Source organism: Melanostigma gelatinosum, assembly GCF_949748355.1.
Source record: "Melanostigma gelatinosum genome assembly, chromosome: 6".
NCBI classification, from domain to species: domain Eukaryota; kingdom Metazoa; phylum Chordata; class Actinopteri; order Perciformes; family Zoarcidae; genus Melanostigma; species Melanostigma gelatinosum.
In genome coordinates, this window is record NC_136639.1 from 20,530,774 (window position 1) to 20,552,290 (window position 21,517).

Sequence of the window (21,517 nt, forward strand, 5' to 3'; positions counted from 1 at the left end):
GAAAGGTTTTTGTTAAGGGGAACCGCGAGGAAGATGAATCGGGATTATTATTTTTTCGAGCTTACTGTACAGGCGTTTACTACATCATGTCTGCGAATGTGTTTGCCAGTACGCAATGGGCTCTTTCTTATCCTAGTGTAGAAGTTTGCATCTGTTATTTCGAGCTTATAAATGTTAGACACTTTAGAGCAAGCACTTGTACACAAACACACACACACACACACACACACACACACGTATATAGATATATGATGTTAAAAATGGTATTCAGAGTTAGTATTTTGGACTGAATCAAGTCTATGACCTGTTGTTTTAAAACTGCATTATCTTGTTGTTGTTTAGTCAGCACAATAATCAGACAGAGGACCCTTAGATAAGCTTTGTGTCCGACAGAGTTAACGGGACATACGTTACACTACCAGATTGATTGAATGATGTACTGTAATGGAGTATTTCATGTGTGTTACCATTTATGGATACATAGAGCAGATAGATACAGTATTTTATGAAGTCATATCAAAATATAGGCAGAGTGGAATAGTTACATGGTGAAGTTACACCCTTGCCGACTTTTGAGATTTCAGCATTTCATTAATATCAAAGTGCATTTGAAGGGGCTACAGTGTTTTATTTTGGCCTCCAAACTTCTTCTTTTTTTGTTTTTTGCTTCAGTTCAAGGTTTGATTTTGTCACTCTGAGAGCGCCTGGAAGTAATCTTGAGTGCTGGAATTGGTGCCGGTTGTAACTCTTTATTATGCAGCGTTCGGCCAGACATTTTTCAGGTTGTTGGTGAAGTAGTTTAATTCTTGACTTTGAGTGCAGCGGGCTGGCATTTTTATGACAATGTTCAGTGGCTCCTCTCTGTGTTCCTACCCATGTGTTATTTATTGGTCTGCTTGGAGCCCTCGCATCACCCCACCACCTCATCCGACCACAGCGAGTGGGGCAGCGTGAGTAATGTGTGCACCGTCATCCAGGCTCGTAAAACTGGAACTATGCTCCTTGTCACAGTTTGGAAACGGCTGCATTGCGCTGTGGGAAACCTCAACACCATCATTTATCCGCTCGCTTCAGTAATTGCCCCATATTTTCAGACCCCGTTGAACTTGGAGTCACTGCCCTTGTCTGTTGGTCTGCGGTTAAGCTGGAGGCCGAGAACTGTGTTGATCTTCGATGATTTATATTCCCTATTGTTACCCCGTTGAGCCTCTCTGGTGTTGTATGTGTGAGCTTTCAACAAGTTACACAATAAATGTATATCCAGCATCTTAATCCTCTTGCGCATGGTATTTTATTTGTCATCAGTTGTACTCAAAATAAATGAAAGCAAACATTTGAACTGGTGTGTTTTGAATTGTTCATCGTGCTTATCGCACAAGTGCTTAATCGGTACATACTTTCATGACTTTGCATCATTGTTTTCTGTTTTAATTTAATTCACTTTTTTAAAAATAACAAAAAATGTACTCATAAATTGGGGTCCTGGGAGATCCCAGTCTAAAGCACCCAATCCTGTCGATGCAGTTTTGGATAGATGGAACTATTTATTGAATTCATGTTTGCCTGGGTCCTAGTTTACAGTATCACTCTCTATTAGGGGGGTTCGGGCACTCTGTCAGTCGTTTTGAAGGAGACTGACACAGATTTTCATTTTAGACAATGTGCAAATATTGTGTTTTTTTTTCATTTATTATTTCCGATTGGGCCAGGATGGTTCTATTGTGATTTAAAATCTCTTTTCCAACGGCAGCATGAAAGATTCACACAAGCACATAAAAGCACGAATATTACACTTAAAACAAAATGGCTAAAAAATGTGTATGTTTTTAAAAACGCACTTAAAACAAACAGCAAAGCACATCATCAAGTTGGCCGTGCAATTCAACACCAAGACAAGTAGTTGGAAGTTAAAAACTTGCATGCTTATAAAATGATCCAGTTTAAAATGCCTGTTACAGAAATAAACTAACCATTCTAAAATAATCACCTGTTGCTTTCTGCTTACATTAATTCCTATATTCCAATAGTTCCTTTATTCTTGGGTTCCCCAGTCGGTCGTCCTTGTACCGTATGTTAGATATGGCAGAAGGATGAGCGTAAACTTGGACCCGGTATTTGACAAAACCAATAATCTAGTGTTCGTGTTGCAGAAGCAAATGAGACCAATGAGATCTCACTGGGTTATCCAGATCATGCTACTTATAGTGATTTAGAACATGATTCTGTCGTGGAATTAATTTGAAATGTAACTCGTGGAACAAAAGACCTCCTTAACTCACTGCCAACTGTGTCTGTGAAAGTACACGAGCAGCATACATCAAAGTTAAAGTGACCTCAGATCAGCACTCCATGACAGAAAATAAAAGGATGTTGATCAAGAAGATGTACAGCCCTCTGCAGTCTGAGAGCTCCAATGCAAATAGAGCGGTGTGTGTCTGAAAGAATTGTGGGCATCTGTGACGCTTGCAGGGTGGACTGCGCGTACTTGTTTGTGAGCAACACAAGGGCACTTTGTGTGTGTGAACGAGTTCACAAGTGTGTGCGATTCTCCCTCCTCGCTGGCGGAGTAAGTGGAGAGGAAGCGGCTGCAGAAGCCGCCGTGCATCGGGGGGAAAGCATATCGGACAATTAAGTCAGAGGCTGTGTATTACTCTGTGTGGGGCTGATTGAATCAGAGAGGCAGCCACTCACAGCTCTTCGTCTCAGGACATTGCAGGTAATTACCCATAAGTCACTGTTCCCCTGTATTGGATCTTCAGCCCAATTACGCCCACAGAGGCAGTCCACCAAGGCCTCATTTATTTCCTCCGGTTGCCTGTTGACCTTTTCAGACGCACAGTCAGACAGGCAATTCAGATTCATTACACCGAGGAGAGGGTGTTGCACCCTGTAGTCTTGAAGACAGTTTTGCAGATTTTCACCTGTAAGTTGATGTAATTATATAAGATTTACTCCATAAAAATTTGCAAAAGTTGTCTCTTGATGATGGCATATTCAATAACACTTGCACGTATACAATCACAATCACTCTGTACCACATTAACAAATGAAATATCTTCCTTTAGATGGATTAAAAACTGTTTACTACAGTCTGTTGACAGTATTATCAATACAAGAAAAGAGATATACTAAGTGTATCATCAATCTACAATGTGTGAATGGATATATGTCACAAACCAGATAAATGAGGAACCACAATATGTAAAACCACAGCTGACCAAACAGGACTGTTAGATTAGTTGAACTAAAGTGAAAGTATTTCCTGAAATGATGAGAGCTGCCTTTCATCGCCTATAGACACGTGCCATACGTAAGAAAAACAGCATAGTTTCAACTACTGGAATTGAGATTGCACATGTTTTTTCATTTGCAAAGAAGGAAACAAGACAAAGACGGCTAATGTGCATGATCCTTAAAAATGCAAGAGTAATTCAAGAGAGTGGTGAGGGTAAGAGGACGAGCTCCATCAGTAAACTGTTGAGAGTGTGGTGGGTGGTTTATAGTGTGGGTCTTCATCGCCATCTGCTGAAATCTGGAGGAAAAGTTGAAGGGAACCAATTCTATAACTATCTAATATATATTTTTAGTGAAAACTGTTTTATCTACCAAACCGCATTGGTGACGTAAAGACTTAAGATCTGTCGACTGGTCTTAAACAGCATGCTGGAGACTCTTGTGGAGCTTGTGAAGCGTATGAAGTGTTGTGGGTAATATGATCCCTCTTTGTTCAAGTCACATGCGTCCAGCTCCTCAGGCACGTGCAGGATAGTAGACCGATATTGCCAAGAGTCCCCCCCCCCCCCCCCCAGACCCAACAATTCTTCTCACACAGCAAATTTGAAAGTCAGTATGCTTAAATAAAGACATTCACAGTCAGTTTGTGTGTTTTAGCTTTAAGAGGAGAAACCCAGGTGGATTGGGTAACATTAGATATCATCTTAAAACTTCCCAAGTTGATTATTTACAATCAAGATGATTATTGTTTTTATTACACGTTTTCAGAAATGTTATTTTTGACTCTGCAAATGATGCATTATCTCATTTAATATGTGCTAATTTGTATACATTTCTGGACACATGATGACAGTTTCAAAATGATTGTTTCATTTTGTTGAGATATTCAAAGGTTTTTACAGAGGGAATTTTGGATGTCACTTTTTATCAATCCCCAAATAAGCCTATAAAAAACATTTTCAACATAGCTCAATACAATGTTCTGTTAATCAATATCTAATGCTATCTTTTGAACCTAGTATCATTCCACTGACACAAAATAGACGGAGTAGTAAAATAACCACCTTAATGCTTATTTTGGTTGTTTTCTTTCCACTCGTCTGAAGGAAAATGAGGCAAAATAATCCCAAATCTTAAAATTGACGAGTGCACGAATGTGTTTGCCTGCCTTAACAAGAACTCACAAACTCAAAAAGTAACTCAACCGTCTTTATTCAACACTCAGTTTCCATGTTTGACAGCCTTCTCACAATACAGTCCTCTGTGCAAGCATCAGGTTTTCAGGGTGACTTTTAATCTTCCCGCTGAAACCATCATTGAGTACAGAGTGTATTCCAACATCGCTTCACTCTCATTTTCCCTCTGCCCTTTTCCAAACAATAGAGTCTTGTATTTTTTTTTTCCCCTTGCAAAGGAATGCTAAGCACTCAGCATTCAAAATGTGCATGTTTGTGGGTAAAGAAACGCCTGATATATGTTTAAGCTTGCAGGCTCTAAGAACGACACGAATAATAAGCATACAGACAAACACATCAGCGGTATAAACTTTTAAAGGCTTGCTTTTAAATGTTGTAAGGACTGCGATTCCAGTAACGGACCAGTGCTTTTCAGGCTTTCCCCAACAAAAAAATGTGGCATTGACTGCAACCTTCTTTAAGGTCAATCTGATGTCATTTGGTTTTGTTTTTGCAGATTCAATACGTATTTGTTCTCCTTCTTCTGTTTCCTCAAATAATCTCCTGTACTTCCCTTCGCAATGTTTAACGTGTTTATGGTGTTCCTGAACCACCCTCTCCTCTCTCTCCTGCCTGACTTCATACAGACGCCACTAGAGTGTAGTTTCCGCGCCTGGCTTCATAAAGGACGGAGAGAGCTAAATGGAGGGGGCCCATTCGTGAACACGACAACCACGTGCACGCCTGAGAAAGGATGAGGGCGACCTGCTGACACACACACACGTGGAGAACAGGTGAAACGCGGCATACGTTATTTAAGACACGATCTAATTATTTGCGTGCCTGTCGCCTAATGAGTTAACGAGCTGCCAAATCGTTGGCATTATTTAATCTTTATCAATGTGATGTTGGACTCGTGTTCATCTATCCCACGTGCGTGCTGTCAGGGGTCGCCCTGCCCTCCCCCAGGGGTAATACTAGTTGGCATAAAAGAGCGCTTGGCCCCGGTGTTTCTGGGTGGTATTAATAAGAGGCTGAAATCAGAGTCAGCCTACAGCTGCTCTCATCCTCAGCTCGCACCGGCGGGTCAGGCTCATTGAGCTGGCTGAGGCTGCCGTCAGTCAGCGGGGGGCGAGCGTCACTGTCAGGTCTCCCTGACACTATTGGTCGCGTCGCCCGTCAGTCCGTGTCACTGTCAGGAGGCGGGCAGCGCCTCGTCACAGTGTCACAGGCCGAGCGGCTGCTCGCTCCCCACGTCGCCAAACAGCCTGCGTCAGTGTCAGAATCAGCTGGCCTTGGGAGAGGCTTCGTTGTCGGAGCCTGCTGCCCACTGTCAGCTGTACTTTGACTTTCAGCTGGCCTTCTCTTGCACTCAGGGCATCACAGGGGCCCCGGGGGCCTCCTGTGATATCTGCATCTGGCCTAAATCGAAGTGATGTTGCCCTTGTGATAGCCCGGCATCTCGCCCGTGCCCCTGGTGTCTTACACCTTGCTGGCCAGCGCCATCGTGGTTTCCATGACCACGGTGGCGATCATGGCCCTGGGGTTGAACACCGTGATTATCCCCATGGTGGCCACGACCACGACCATGGTGATGGTGACCACGCCCAGTGTCTTCCTCTACAGCTGGGGGAGCGTCTGCATCAGGCTGTGTGACCGCTTTCTCTGCGCACTCCTCTGGTGTCTCAGTGCTCTGTGGGGGGGGGGATAAAGTGTTTGAGCTTATTTTTGAATAAACATATTATCTGAGGACTGATGCTCGTTGAAATGAATGTATATTCTTGCAGTCATGTGTGGTTTGTACCTCGTGCGCGCAGTCCCCACATGTGCGTTTGCAGTAGGCATCTTTGATCGCGCCCTCCACAGAGCCTTGCCCGATGATGGAGTAGGGAAGGGAGATGTGGTGGGTGAGACGGCCACACCTGTTGGCAAAGGGATAGAAAAACATGGTGAGGAACTTGGAGGGGGAAAAATGAAAGCAGTTGCTCTGGATTTCGAACCGCCGCGGGCAACAAACCTGTCATAAACGAGAAAGTCATCCTTCCCTCCGCTCAGTGCCTGCCAGACATCAGGCTGCTGCTCGTCCTGTTTGTAGAGGGTGATGTTCACCGACAGTCTCTGTGCCAGCATGGTGTGCAGGCGCAGTGCTGGCTCCCCCTGCTGGTTAACGACCATGTAGGCCACGTCCTTCAGACCCTCACCCTCCACCTTTTGGCGCAGGCCGTCCATTCTGCTCAGATGATGGGTGGGGGGGGGGGGGGGGGGGACAAATCATTTAAAAAAACACAGTTGCCCAACGACAAAGCTGCTGATAAAGCTTCCCTGGTTAGTTTGCTTCACAAACAAGCATGAGCTTCTTCAACGGGGAACTTTGTTGCATAAGAAGGACATGTTTGAGCCTGCTGCACCTCGCTGCCAACTTTGGCAAACCTTGCAGAACGGGCCATGAAATGAATGTCATGCTTTGCAGCCGATTTTTGGGGCTCCTATGTGGTGATGCCATGTTTGATCTTGAAAGACAGAAGTGCATTAATAACAGTTGAGGTGGGGCGGACGCTGGCACACACCTGGAAGCCTGCACCAAGCAGAACAATCAGCTGGCCTGTAAAAGGGCCACCACCGTCACCTGGCCCATCGTGCCCTTCATCGGCTCCACCTCTCCTATCCTCCAGGACGGAGGCAGCTGACATCGAGGCCCGCCCCCGACACTCTCCGCGCCGCCCCCGTGGAGCAGGCAGAGAGTGACGAGCAGGCTGAGGCGCGCCCACATTCTCGTGGTGCCTCCTCACTGGGGGAGGGAAAAGTTAGGGAAGGGGTGAGAGTGGAGAAAAAGGGAGGGGACAACATCAGAGATTGGTCAACCTCAGGCAGAAGTGATAGAATCATACAAAAGGTCAGAGAAGGGTTACAATTTGAACAGTCCACAAATCCTTCTAAAACTGATATATAGCTATAGAAGACTGTGCAACTAGTAGAGTGACCAAAGCAGTTTATTTTAGCTTCCCAAATCATGTTGTTTCTGTACAAATGTCAGCTTGTGCATACACAGTTAACACAAAGAAACAGCACAGAGTTGAACAGCCAGCCTGCTTGAGTGCTGAAAGCACAAAGTAAAAATGTTCCGCAGTGTGTTACCGCATGCAAGACAGGCAGAAATACATGTCGCTTTCTGGGGTTTTACTGCATTTTAGGCAACTCGATGAACTGCAAATAATTCTGTCACTTACCCTTTTGGTTAAAAAGTTTCCCTCTCTCTGCTCTGCTCTGCGTCACTGCAGCTCCTAGAACAAAAAACAAGTCTCCTCCTCACCGCTCCCCCCTTTTATACTCTGCCTGTTGTTTTTCTATCTGGAGGTAGGACAAAGTTCAGCCCCAGCTGTATGCTGAGGCCCACACTTTTCTCAAGTAAAAAAGGGAAGTCTTATGATGATTGCATGAATTCCCCTTGTTGACAGGATTCAAACTCAACTGGCATTTTGACAAATTCCTTCAGGAGAAGGAGAAAACAGTTGCCTCTTCATTGCGGCCGGTCAAGATATATTTCAGCCCCGGAGATAGTGCATGCCTTTGCCTTTCAAATCAAGTTGAATGTTTTTACATTGTGTGTATGATAGAGGTGTATTATGAGTCCCCAAGAACATGGAAAAACATTGTGCAATTCTGTTTTTCACTTGCAGCACAGAGAGGGGAAGTGAAAAGGGACAAAGGGAGGGACTCTGGTCCGACTCCAGCATGTTTTTGCAGAGTTCACACAAACACAGCAAGAAAATATGCACAAGTGACATTATCGAAGGATAAAGTATCCTGCAGTTTAATACACAAAGACCGTTAAAGTAGGAAAATATGAACAGAGTTTTGTATATGGGAGATCAAGTAGGCAAATTATATATAAAGGCAGGCCCAACAGAAAAAAGAAAAGTACAATTAGTTAGAAATCGGGTAAAGTGAGATTATGAACTTTATATTGGAGAACTTTAGAGGGGACGAAGAAACAAACAGCATCCTTTACAATCCGGCTTCAGATTCTGAAGCTAATTTACAGCTTCAGGCATGTTACTATTTATTCTGGGGACACATTTTGATTCTTAGACACTTGTGTCCCTGATTTAGGTGAGGGGGCAATTATTGCGTAACAAAGCGTCAAAGTCTAACCAAGCAGCTGAGATTGTCTGTCTGCAGAGCAAATATAGGCCAAACTATTTGAAGCGGTGTGAGGACTGTTATGAGAATAACTAGGCCATCAAATGTTTGTGACATAGTCAAGCAAAGAATAAAATGTGTGTGATTATATCTGAAACTATGGTGAGCAGTGCACGCAAAGGACACAATAAAAGTAACTAAGTTCTATATTTGCAGCTTGTTGTTGTAACTGTGTTAGAGAAGTGTCTGTTTTTCTCCATGGTGATTTTAAAGATGTGTTAGGAGTCTACATGATTCAGTTACGGTTCTCGCAGTTAAATATTTGAGAGAAGACAAGTGGTGCAGTTTAATTCCTGCTGCGTGTGCTGATTTTTAGGAGTTCTGCCAGGAACACAGAGCCACACGCTGTAGCAGAGACATTTTGACATGCCAGGACTAGCTTTCTGTGACACCGTGTTACTCATTTACAGTGTCTGCCACTGTGACATATACGGTCCTTATTTTCAGTCATTCATTGCAACATCCCGAGTAAGCTACTTTTCCCCTCCCTGTTTTTTAACATTTTTATGACAGTATAATTTATTTGTATACAGTAAATACTTTTTCTGTATATATTTAGATACTATGTATAATCATTTGTTCAGATTAGTTAGGCCTTATCTTATCTCTACAGACTTCATCCTTGTGTAAAGATGAGTGATGAATGCTGAGATGAATGCTTTGTTTGTATATCTGTATGTATTTGAGTGAATGGCTTGCAAAAGCTGCAGTGTTATGACATCTGACGTGATCTATAGCATGCTGCTGCCGAATGAGAACAGAATGAAAACTTACTTTAAGTACTATATTTTGCTATGGGAAGATGCCTCGTCTTTAGTTATGTTTGAATGCAGGGCTTTGTCTTGTATCTTGTGTTTTAATCGTCTGTTTGTGTCCCTTTAGTACCACTGCTTAACAGTGACAGACATACACACACTGTGGTCGAACGTAAGCCTATGCATTACACATTACTTGAAATTGATATAACTTTCTGAATTATCAATGGCACATTATGGTATGGTTGTTGTTTATTATATATGGCTATTTTAATAGGTAGGCTACGTTGGCAGTCTTACTACTATTAAATAAAGATTCTAACGTGATGTAAATTAAATTTGAAAACGCTATTATCCGTTTTGGTTGTTATAAATTTGGTTTTTCATTGATCAGAAGAACAGAACATCAGATGTAAACAGTCGTCACTCACTGCTGTCACTAAGCAACGCTCCTCAGCGTCCTTGACTTCGCAAGGGTTTCTGGGAAACCGAGGCCGGAGCTCTGAACGACCGCCCTTTTTGGAGCAACGAAAGTAGAACAGCGCTACATGCGTCGAGGGAAATATTATCGCAAAGCAACTTTCTGAAGCAGTGTAACCAAACTCGAGGTATGAGTGCCGATGGTTTGTGACGTGTATTTTGACCCACGGCGGTTATAATTATGAAATTGATCTGGGAAAAGTGTATTTTAATGCGCGGTTTGATGACGTAATGTTGATTGTCCAACGCGAAATGGCGAGCGTGCTAGGAGGCCCGGTACCTTCGACCCTCTCGGGTTGTAGCATGTTTATTTCCTTCATGTTCCAGTATCGAAACGATTACACTGGTATGTCTAGTCCCGGTGAGTTCGGCTTTGGTTACATACATGTCTGGGGCATGTGACATGACTTGTTTTGTTTTTCTTTCGGGGGCGGGATTGTATGTTGTGCTAGTTAAGCTAGCATCGAGATGTACTAGCAAAGGTGTTCACGTTAGCTCAACGAACAAACGTGTGGGGCCATTCGTTTAATTATTTGCTGGTCTCCTCGTGTGCCACGCAATGGTCCGTTTTTACAAATAACCGGGGTGTTTAAAAATAATAATTTTACACTTATTTCATTTTTTGTTTTATTTCGTTTTTGGTAAGTGTAACTCGTATGTCAGATAAGTTCACTTCCTTCAACCCAGTACATTTTAATTACAGTCTGTCTTCTTTGGGCTGCCAGTTGTGCTCTAAAACTGCAAATTCAGTGATGCACACACTCACTCGACATGTCTTTTAATAATATCTGATTCTCTTCACACACTTTATTTTGGACACAATGATCACATTGAAAGCTATGGTGGTTTAAACTGACTGCATACTTCAACTGTTGACAATAGTCACATAGTTGTTCCCATTGATGAAACATTTTCTTCCAGTGTGTCGGCTCCCTCACTGTGTAAAATCTGACTCTTAAAGCAATTCCAAAGTCACTTGCAGGGACCTGTCGGGTTGGTTAGAAGTTGTCTCATTGTGTCATATTGCTATTGAAGTTCAGTTGAACTGTAGTGCGGTGTTTCAGGGGAGGTTACAAACATAAATCTGGTGTCAGGTTGCACTCATTGAGGTCACAGATTTGGTCTGTGCGGACATCACTGCTGCCACGGCACGGATGTCACCCAAACTTTTGCATCCAAGTGAGTCTGCCGGTGATGTAGATCTCTACAGCCGTATGTAAATAGCAGTCAAGATATGGAATCATAAACAGACTGCCCAAAATAGTTAATTCATCTTATTTTCTCTTTTGTTTATCAGCACCAAACGATACGGTCAATGATGGCGGCTGAGGTGGAGCAGGAGCAGGAGCTGGAGCGAGGCGACGAGTACCCAGCGCATTACAAAGTCATGATGGACAAACTTAATGAACAGCGACAGCTGGACCAGTTCACAGACATTACCTTGATTGTGGATGGTAAGTAGGCATTTATTGCAGGTCATCTTTGTGGTGTCTTAGTGAAATTCCTAAACAATGCTTCTTATGTCCGTGTCTCCGGTATCTCTTGCAGGACACCAGTTCAGAGCCCATAAAGCAGTGCTGGCCGCATGCAGTCAGTTTTTCCATACGTTCTTCCAAGATTTCACCCAGGAGCCGCTGGTGGAGATAGAAGGTATTCTGTGCTTTAATTTGAGTTTTGATAAAGTAGTCAGACAGTTGTTCAGTTGAAGTAAATCCACACGAAAGAAGAGGTAATTCCCAGATCAATTTAGTCATTAATGTAATGTTCCAAAGATATGTTTTCCTGTGTAACGTCGAACAGCTTTCACTCACCATTGCTGCTCTGTCGTTCTCTGTCAGGAGTGAGTAACACAGCCTTTAGCCTGCTGATGGAGTTCACGTACACGGCGACACTAGTTGTAGACGGAGAAGAAGAGGCCTATGATGTCTGGAAGGCGGCTGAATACCTCCAGATGCAGGAAGCCATCAAAGCGCTCAACGTCAAGTGAGTGTCGATTCACTTACCGCTGCAGATGATCACTGTCAGAATATAAATGATGTAATTTCCAAATTTAGTGGTGAACCCTTTTTTTATGAGCTAAATAGGAATTTGTCTCAGCACTCCTTGGTATGAACATTGTTACCTCTCACCAACAGCTTGTCCTCTCTTGTAGGATAAATGAGAATCCCTCGCTGACGGCAAAGAGCAAAGGTAAAAAGAGGAAGATTGCAGAGACATCTAATGTGATTACAGAAACCCTACCTTCAGTGGAAGGGGAGCAGGTCAGTACGTCCATGGTGGTCACACTCAAAGAGCTATAATTCCTTGCAAAGCAGTGGATATTAAGATTGCCTAAAAAAAATCTGTACTTTTTTCTACCACTAACATTCCTCCTTTGTTGTAACAACTACCTAATGTATGAAGTGCACACATTTAATTGTCACGACTGAATGTTTTCCATGTGCTCCAGGTGGAGATTGAGGTGATAGGGGATGGGGCCATCGAGGTGGAGGAGACCGGACTGGAGGAGGTGGTCGACGCGGCAAAGAATGCTCAGGCGGCGTCCGACGACTCTGCTCTGGCTCTGCTCGCTGACATAACCAGCAAGTATCAGCAAGAGGAACCCACACTACAGGTCATGAAGAAGGGAGAAATAGACGAGGTATACGGACTTGTATTAGCACAGAGCTTCGTTTGAGCGAGAGTGTCATGCTCTCTTGGTTTATTAATTGGTAAACTATGTGTATACAGTAAGAGTTCTAGATGTGAGAGGCTTAACCCTGCCTTGCCTGTGTTCGCGCTCGACAGGAGGTGGTGTATCAGGAGGAAACGGTGACTGCCTCTAAGGTGCTGGAGAATGTCGAGGTCGTAGAGGTCCAGATTTCCCAAGTGGACAACATGTTCCGCTGCAACAAGTGCGATCGCAGCTTCAAGCTGTACTACCACCTCAAACAGCACTTGAAAACACACCTGGGCTCGCTGGAAAAACCCCACGTGTGCAACCACTGCGGGAAAGCCTACACGCGGGAGGGCGCCTTGAAGCAGCACGTCACCACGTTTCATTTTGACGCAGAAGAGCTGTCGCAGAACCAGAAACCCCAGAAGAGAGTGCACGTCTGTGAATACTGCAAGAAGCACTTTGACCACTTCGGCCACTTTAAGGAGCACTTGCGGAAGCACACCGGTGAGAATGAAAACACAATAGCGCTGGTGGTGTTCAGTGTCGATTTTTCGTACGATCATAATTACGCGTCGTTGACTTGTCGTTACTCATCTCGTATTGAAATGCACGCTTGGCTTTATATGTCTATCTACAGGTGAAAAACCATACGAGTGTCCAGATTGCCACGAGCGATTTGCACGGAACAGCACACTGAAGTGCCATATGGCAGCCTGTCAGAATGGGGCCGGAGCCAAGAAAGGACGCAAGAAACTCTACGAATGCCAGGTACAGCTTGTCCAGAAGCAAGGCCCTGCCAGTGCACGGTCTACAGTAGAAAATAAATAAATACAGCTATATATTTCACTGAATGCAGATGTTGGAGAGGAGATCAGAGAGCTCACAAATAAAGTCAACATTGGGCTCACGAGTCTGTATATTAGTAGACAGAAGACCGGCAGGGTGTTATCTATCAAAAGAGGACGAATAGAGAACTTGAGGGCATTTATGTTAGTTAGGGCATCCTCGCGCCTGAGACCAGGGTTGATGAGGGTTTAGATTGTGGTGGTTTACCTTGAGAAATGAACGATGTGTTTCCTCCTAATGCAAGTCATTTCATATTGAATATCTGCCGATTTCGGGGAGTCGACTTGATCCACTGTCGGCCAGATATGCTTCACTGGTGAATGATGTATTCCTGAATTAAAAAGGTTGAGTTTCCATCACAGCTCTCCATTAATGTCTACAAGTAAACAAAGGAATGAAGTAGAGCTGATTGGTAGATTTTTGGGCAACTTCTTAAGCAATTGATAAAATGTTGGAGACATTTTTTAAGCAAAAATGTCAAATAATTGATGGTTTCATCTAAATTCTTGAAAGAATACGTTGCTTTTGTTTGGTCTTACATTAGTTAACAGAAGATTTTAGTTTTTGGACTGCTGGTCTGACACTACAGATAAGTGATGACCTCACCGTGGGCTCCAGGCATGTGATGTTTTTTTGTTTTAATAGACACCCACAGTTCCGATGTGACCCCACTGTTTTCTCCCTCATCAGGTCTGCAGCAGTGTATTCAACAGCTGGGACCAATTCAAAGACCATCTTGTGAGCCACACGGGCGAAAAGCCCAACCACTGCACCATGTGTGACATGTGGTTCACCCACCCAAAAGACCTAAAGGCCCACCTCAAACGCATCCATTCCATTGAGGTCAAGACAGTGGAAGAACTGGTCGGCGACAACGCTGACGCCGCCAGCCTCGCCATCGCAACGCAGAGCATAGAAGGAGCCGAAACGGTACTGCTGGACGACGGCATCCAGGTAGAGCACGTCGACGTGATGGAGATGGAGGAGACGGCGACCGTGGTGATGGAGGACGGAGGGGTGGCGGAGATGTGCGAGGAGGACGTGGAGAGACTAAAGCAGGCCGGGGTGCAGATCCAGGTGGTGCACGTGACCACGACTGAAGTCGACGGGCAGCAGGTGGTGAACTCTCAGGTGGAAGTGGAGATGGAGGGCGAAGTGGTGAGCGCCGAGGAGGCGGAGCAAGCAGTGGCTGTATGAGAATGTGAATAAAGGACCTGCAGGACACTCTTACAGGCCTGAGCGGCTGCGGTTTCCTGGTGGCTGAGATATTTTGACGTAAAGAACAATGCATGTGAGATACAGCATGTTACCTCAACATGTCCTGCTGTCTGCCATCACATCCAATGACTCAGTTTCCAACTTCTCTCACTCTCTGAACTTATGGGCAGAGCTACGGAGACGTATCATTTCCCGCTACTGATCCTGTATTTATTTTTAAGCCGTTTGTTGTCATATCACATTTTTGATGACTCTTCACTGCATCAATCAATTTTTATGTTTCTTTGTGTCCTTATTTTACATCCGATTGATCTTTTAGTTTGGGTCACTTGCCAAGACAATTTGATGATGATTGACAGGTTCTTGTTGCTGCATACGTATGGAGCTGAATTTCCTCAGTGCTAATGCTATAGTTTTGTTTAAGCTTATTTTCATATTGAATTTGGGTGTTTTTGTAGGAAAAATTCAATAAAGTTGGTTTCCAGCATGGGCTCCTAGTCTTGCATCCAGCTACTGAGTTGATTATCTAAATAAAACTCTGAGATTATTATAGTTTTACTTTCACAATCAGCTTTTTTCTTAAACCTGCTCCGCAGCACTTCATCAGGTGACTGGTTCAGTGGCCATGTTGTTACAGCTTGTTTTCTTTGCCCCCCAGTGGATAACAAAAACTTACCGTATGTAGTTTTGAGGAAGTTGGTCGAATGCAGATGAATGCATTTTAGAAAACTTTTTTTGTTTAAAAAATAAAGTTCCTAAATTGGGAAAAGATTTTTTTTTTTAAGTTAAACAAGTTAGTTGTAAAGTTGAAGCTGTTTTGCCACTCATCCAAGAGGCTCTTTCAGATGTGCTGATTAATGAGGAATCCCAGAGATTACAATTTTAGAATCATCTCAAATACTCAAATGTCCCATGTCAAACACAACAGGCAGGTAAGTACACACTAAAGCAGTCAAACTGCAATTCTCTATATTATAGTCCTGCCTGCTGGATAAATAGTTATAACTGCAATATCTCGAGAACCGCTTATGGCATCTGCTTCACTTGATGTCATTGCTTGGGATGCCATGGAGTGTTTTTTCTCTCGCGAATTCTTGCAGATTTGGACACGAGATAATTCCAATATTAAGAAACTTTGAATACGAGGACAATTCCTTTCTGCAAAAAAAAAAAAATGTGGTTCCGTTGCCGTTAGGGGAATGCCGTCTTCTTAACCCTTACATACTGTTCGGGTCACATTTGACAGCAGTAAAAATAAACTAAACATTCTTTTAGCCTGAAATTTGATGACTTTTCCTAAAGTGACCGAAAATACACAAAGATGAAAATATTTTTAATTGTTTTACTTTTGTACATGTTTGTACACTGAGGCTGTTTCGGGTCAAATTTGACCCGTATCTATTGAGATGGATTTTAGATCTAACCAGTGTGCGTCAAATCAAGGGAAATGGTGGTTTTAGGGAATCTTGAAACTGTACAGGCCATGTTTATGTGACAGAGTTCAAGGGGGACCTCGACACTGTCACAAGAACTGTCCGTGTTCCCACGACATTTGCCCAGGTTCCCGCAGAGACCGACACCTGCTGGTCTTTGAAGGGGCATGGGGGAGCCTCGAAACAGTAAAACAGCACAGGAGTGATCATGGTGCACAAAGGGAACAGACGTCAACCACAGGTCAGAGGGTGCCTCGTCACAGACACAAGATCTGCACCTGCAATGTAATAAAATAATCAAAGTAACAAATATGAATCAATTTGGGCTGGGAGGGTGGTGGTGGTGGTGGTGTATGTGTGTGTGGCATCATGGCAGCAAGATTTAGTGTGCAACAGGCCCTCGATCTGAAGCTGGTATGATGACCCTGGAATGAAGACTCGAAGAAAATACTTTATTCATGTTTGTTTATTCATCATGTAAACATTCAGTTTGTTCACACATCCCATCAGTAAAGTCTGTTAAATGACTCTCGATCAATGATTACATGAACAGAATCTCAGCTATGTTAAAGAGAACAACGTATCGAGTCCTCAACGATTGTAATGAACTGAAAAATGTAAATGATGGATTTATTTACAAATCTACGTGGTAGCGAGAATACAATATCTTCGCCTGGTGTTTTCTCTCTTAAGATTCATGCAGCGGAAGAGAAACAACTAAATGAAAGCATCAATACAAATATTCAAACATTTAGAGCTCAGAGAAGTTGAAATGTTCATGCAGAGAAAATGTCAGTTCAGGTAAACAAACGTCATCATGAGCAGTGATAGCCTCCATGGCTAAACAGACACAGGAAGGAGCTCCACCTCAAGAAACTCAAACATTTAGAGAACAACGAATAACAAGATGTCCAAGTACCGCCCATAATGTTTGACTGACAGCCACAACAATCAGCTGTCAGCAACAAACATGGAGGCAAAATGACTTCAAACGCAGAGTTTAACCCTTAATTAAAGGACCTCCGGCTATTTGAGTTTACACAACTCAGCAGAGGCTGCAGAAATAAAAGGCAAAAGTCCGGCATAGAGAGGCTGAGTGAATGTGGTCTGGACTCTGTGGAGGAGAGTCATGGTGTCAGAGACGCTGTAGAAAGACAGAATACCTGCGCTGTGATCCAGGTACACTCCTACTCTGGAGGACTGAGGACCTGAGACGGGAGTATCGACTTTGTTGTGCACAAAAGAGTACGCGTTTCTGTCAATTGTTAAGGCCCAAGATTTGTCATTCCATCCAAATCCACATTCACTCTTCCCCCCTATTCTGGTGATATTCTTGTATGTAACTGCTACATTAACTCCTCTTCCTCTCCACACCACCTCCCAGTAACACGGTCCAGTAAGAGTCTGTCTACTCAGGACCTGACCATAATGAGTGAATCTGTCTGGGTGACTAGGATAAGACTGCTTTTGATTCTGAACTGTTACTTTTCTGTTTCCATCAGATAATAACAGATACGGGTTTACTGTGTTTGGATCAAGTGTGATGTCACGTGAATATTTCAAGAACCCAGCTCTGGTCTTGGGCTCCGATTGTGAGCGTAAAACATCCACTATAGTCACCGTCAGTGAGGCATTTGTCCACTTCTCTCTCAGAACGTCCTGTAGTTTATCTCTGACCTCCGACATGGCCGCCGTCACGTCCTCAAAGTAGCTCAGAGGACTAATCTCGATGCTGGACGAGTCTGTAGACTCGCAGAGTGGTGACAGTGAGGGGTAGTTGTGTAGAAACTGGTTGTGATCCTCTGTGTGCGAGAGCTTCTCCAGCTCAGCGTTGTTCCTCTTCAGCTCAGCGATCTCCTGCTTCAGCTTCTCCTGAAGCTCTTTGACTCGACTCACTTCGATTCTCTGCTGGGTTCTGACCTGCTGCTTCACATCGGAGCTTTTTTTCTCCATGACACGGATCAGCTCGGTGAAGATCTTCTCATTGTCATCCACCGATTTATCAGCAGATAGATTGATTTTCTCCACCTCCCGCTGAAGCAGCTGCACGTCTTTCTCCCTGTCCTGGACTCTCCGCTGGATGTTTCGTTGACTCACCTCCAGCTCTCTCTGCCTCTCACCTTTTTCTGCTACAGCGGAGACCGTGTCGTGGCCTTTATGTTCACCCATTAAGCAGAGATAACAGATACACTGCTGATCGGTGCGACAGAAAATCCTCATCACCTCATTGTGACGAGAGCAGATGTTCTCCTGGAGCTTGTTGGAGGGGTCCACCAGCTTGTGTTTTTCAAAGGCAGTGTTTTTCAAATGAGGCTGAAGGTGATTCTCACAGTAAGAAACCAGACAGACGAGACAGGACTTGATGGCTTTCTGTTTCCTTCCAGTACAGACATCACAGGCCACATCTTCAGGTCCAGCATAGCAGTGATCAGCAGGAGCAGCTTGCAGTCCAGTCTTCTTCAGTTCCTCCACTAAATCTGCTAACATGGTGTTTTTCACCAGGACAGGCCTCGGTGTGAAGCTCTGCCGACACTGAGGGCAGCTGTGGAGTTTCTTCCCATCCTCTTTGTCCCAGTGGGTTTTAATACAGTTCATGCAGTAACTGTGTCCACAGGGAATAGTCACCGGCTCCTTCAGTAGATCCAGACAGATGCAACAAGAGCAGATTGCCTTGTCCAGTTTAATCCTTTTCGGATCCATATCCACTGGTCACAGTGACTTGACAGAGTTTCTCCAGACCCGCTTAACTCCTGTTATTTTGCTGTTCTTCACTGAATGGGGCTCGTCCTGCCCTACTAGATGTCGGTTACATCCATATTCACACTTGCATATCAGTGAGGGGGAGGGAACAAGACGACAAGCATTCCAGGGAGGAGGAGTTTTCTCTCAAAGGGACAGTAAATGTTTCAGTCTTTTTTAACACGCAGTGAAGATTAGAACACAAATTAAATCATGTATTTACTCTTGGGAGTTCTTTCACAAATCGCTGTGTCAACAGGGAATAGTCACCGGGTCCTTCAGTAGATCAGACGCAACAAGAGAAGGTTTCCTGGTCCACGTGAACTCCTTTTCTGAGCCGTTCTCTCCTCGTGGCAGAGACTGTTGTGTGAGCTGGCTGTGTTTCGCTGCAGGAAGAAGAGGGAGGAGTTAACACGCTTTCATGTGATTGGACAGCAGCAAAGCGGAGGAGGGGGTTGTTTGTTATGAGCTCTGCACAGCTCCAACCAGAAAGCCTCATTTGTGATAAAAGAAATACACACTTTGGTTGTCAGTATAAGTTTCAGCTTTTTCTTGAATTAATGCTGCAGCTCCTCAAAACCAACTCGAGGCTGTTGGCAGCATGTTCATGATCATCACGGGGAGAAACCTTGGTCTGGTCTGCTTAAAAGAGAGAAGTATTAAAGAAATGGGGGATGTTAAACTGGTGATAGATTTAACAAAGATTTCCCTGTACATTTAAAGTTACACTGTAGACACAAATAATTCTCCCTTCAAAACCCTGGTCAGTAACCTGTACAGTCTACACACACATATATATATATATATATATATATATATATATATATATATATATATATATATATATATATATATATATATATATATATACACTCACGACATCCTATCTTTCTGCGAGCTCAAATGCACATTTGGCGGCCACGCACACCAATCCCATACAGCACTACATAAACGAAAATAAACATTTTCAGTACAGTACACACATTCGATTTTCTTAAACATGAAAGATAACAGAATGCATGTAGGATGGTCTTAAAATGCAAAACGTTATTAGCGTTGTAGTTCTCTCCTGAACAGATAACATCTGTAACGTTGGACCAATTAAATCACCAACGGCGCATTTAGCGTAAAAAAATTAATTTCCTGACTTCTATACACACATATTATTATACATCTTTCGATCATTTTGTACAGAAATAACATTTAGAACATATTTACTTCCAGGGAAAACAACTAAACCCTCCACAGGTTAGCCACTCGAAAAGAAGGATTTCACTTCCTGCTTCGCTTTTTACGTCCCACTAGCTTTCTCTGGAGTACAGCACCCTCTAGTGGCTTTAGTGGCAACATCATTTTTCCCACTAGGCTACATATATATTAGGGCTGGGCAAGTTATGTAATATATGTCATGTTATTATCGCGTTAACGCATTAATTAATGAATACAAAAACCGGGCAGCGAGCGGTGAACAGCTGTGTTTGTGTGGCATCTCTTCAGTCTCTTCCTGTTTCCTTCAACTACATTCCCCTGGGTCCTAAGTCCCTCCCCGTACAGCTTCTTATCACCCTCTATGTACCAACATACATTTATAACAAATACCATACTTATTACGGTAATCAGCGTTGCATATGTGTCTGACCTATATACCAAAAAAAGCAAAAAATAAATGATTCATCTAAATTATTTTTTGAGTTTTTAAAGTTTTTTGTTTGGAATATGTATAATAAGCAAATCATTTAGTTATCGCGACTGAGAATTTAGCAAACATAACAAAAAGAAAAAAACATGACGTGGATAGGTTTGCAGTTTTCAAGGTGTATATTTCAAATTGCATCTCTTACACACATGAAAATATTGTTGTGAACACCGGCTGAATATCTATTGTCAGAATCATTACAACTGTATTGTAACTGCTACTGTGTAAAGGGAATACTTTTTATGTCTTATGTAGAACAGGACATGCTAATGTGTAATAGTAGATGTTTTTCTCCAAAAACGAATGTTGTAAAACTTAAAAAATACACTGTCCCTGCTCTCCGAAACATTTATTCAGGATTAATCATACATGTATTAATGAGACATAGGCTATTTAGACACCCATTTTTATGTCAAATAAGACGGTCACACACAAGAATAGTGAGCTCGAGACACCTCTTGTTATGACCTCCCGCTGGTCCCCTGACCCCACCTTGAACCTCTGCTGTGCTAGTAGCCTGGCAGGTGAACCACGGTGCGTGACACACACAGGTTTAGGTTACGCCGCCTCCTGCTCTGGACAGCTCCCGTGGTACTGAACCACCAAAGTAATCCCGCGGCTCGAGCTGTAACTCTCGCCTCTGATTGGATAAGAGATGCACGGTCGACTACCAAGCCCCTCGCCCATTGGTCCTTTCACCTGCCAGACAAGCGGCTTTCCTTCCCAACAGACTGAACCGGGGGAGCAGCTGCTGCGGAACCGGGGAGCTCAGTGTCACCGGGCTGCCGGACGGAGGTGATGTCACGGCGGGGTTGGTGAAGCTGGTCGCCACGGGGCTCGTGAAGATATCCGCACAAGTAAGACACATTCCCGAATGTAACATCTTTCCGTGCTGACAGGATTAGAGAGCTGCGCCGAATGGCCTGCTGCCGTGAGGAGGTGTTAACTATTGACTGTCACTGAACACCGACAGACAAATCACTTAATGAAAGCACTGCGGGGTTTGTTTACTCGAAAGCAGGTTTGTGTTTGCAATATTTTTCGCAAATGCATTTAAATTCTAACACATCACACTAAATATA

At 43.6% G+C, this 21,517-nt stretch overlaps 3 protein-coding genes across 3 annotated transcripts; 1 reads left to right on the forward strand and 2 right to left on the reverse strand.

Annotated features, from left to right (window-relative positions):
- Positions 1-4,429: 4,429 nt before the first annotated feature.
- selenop (selenoprotein P) lies at positions 4,430-7,729 on the reverse strand. The gene is given in 8 exon segments (XM_079269930.1): positions 4,430-5,742; positions 5,746-5,760; positions 5,764-5,781; positions 5,785-6,102; positions 6,214-6,331; positions 6,427-6,639; positions 6,977-7,197; positions 7,637-7,729. Coding segments are annotated over 7 exon segments (933 nt in total). The 5' UTR covers positions 7,180-7,197; positions 7,637-7,729; the 3' UTR covers positions 4,430-5,694.
- A 2,159-nt stretch (positions 7,730-9,888) lies between these two features.
- Positions 9,889-15,042, forward strand: znf131 (zinc finger protein 131). Its single transcript, XM_079270239.1, has 9 exons — positions 9,889-9,972; positions 11,142-11,298; positions 11,393-11,494; positions 11,683-11,827; positions 11,997-12,105; positions 12,294-12,485; positions 12,632-13,007; positions 13,141-13,271; positions 14,040-15,042. The coding sequence occupies exons 2-9, from the start codon at positions 11,160-11,162 to the stop codon at positions 14,544-14,546; spliced, it is 1,701 nt and encodes a 566-aa protein (XP_079126365.1). The 5' UTR covers positions 9,889-9,972; positions 11,142-11,159; the 3' UTR covers positions 14,547-15,042.
- A 1,481-nt stretch (positions 15,043-16,523) lies between these two features.
- Positions 16,524-19,073, reverse strand: LOC306778674 (tripartite motif-containing protein 16-like). The gene has a single exon (XM_079270291.1). The coding sequence runs from the start codon at positions 18,698-18,700 to the stop codon at positions 17,027-17,029; it is 1,674 nt and encodes a 557-aa protein (XP_079126417.1). The 5' UTR covers positions 18,701-19,073; the 3' UTR covers positions 16,524-17,026.
- Positions 19,074-21,517: the final 2,444 nt, after the last annotated feature.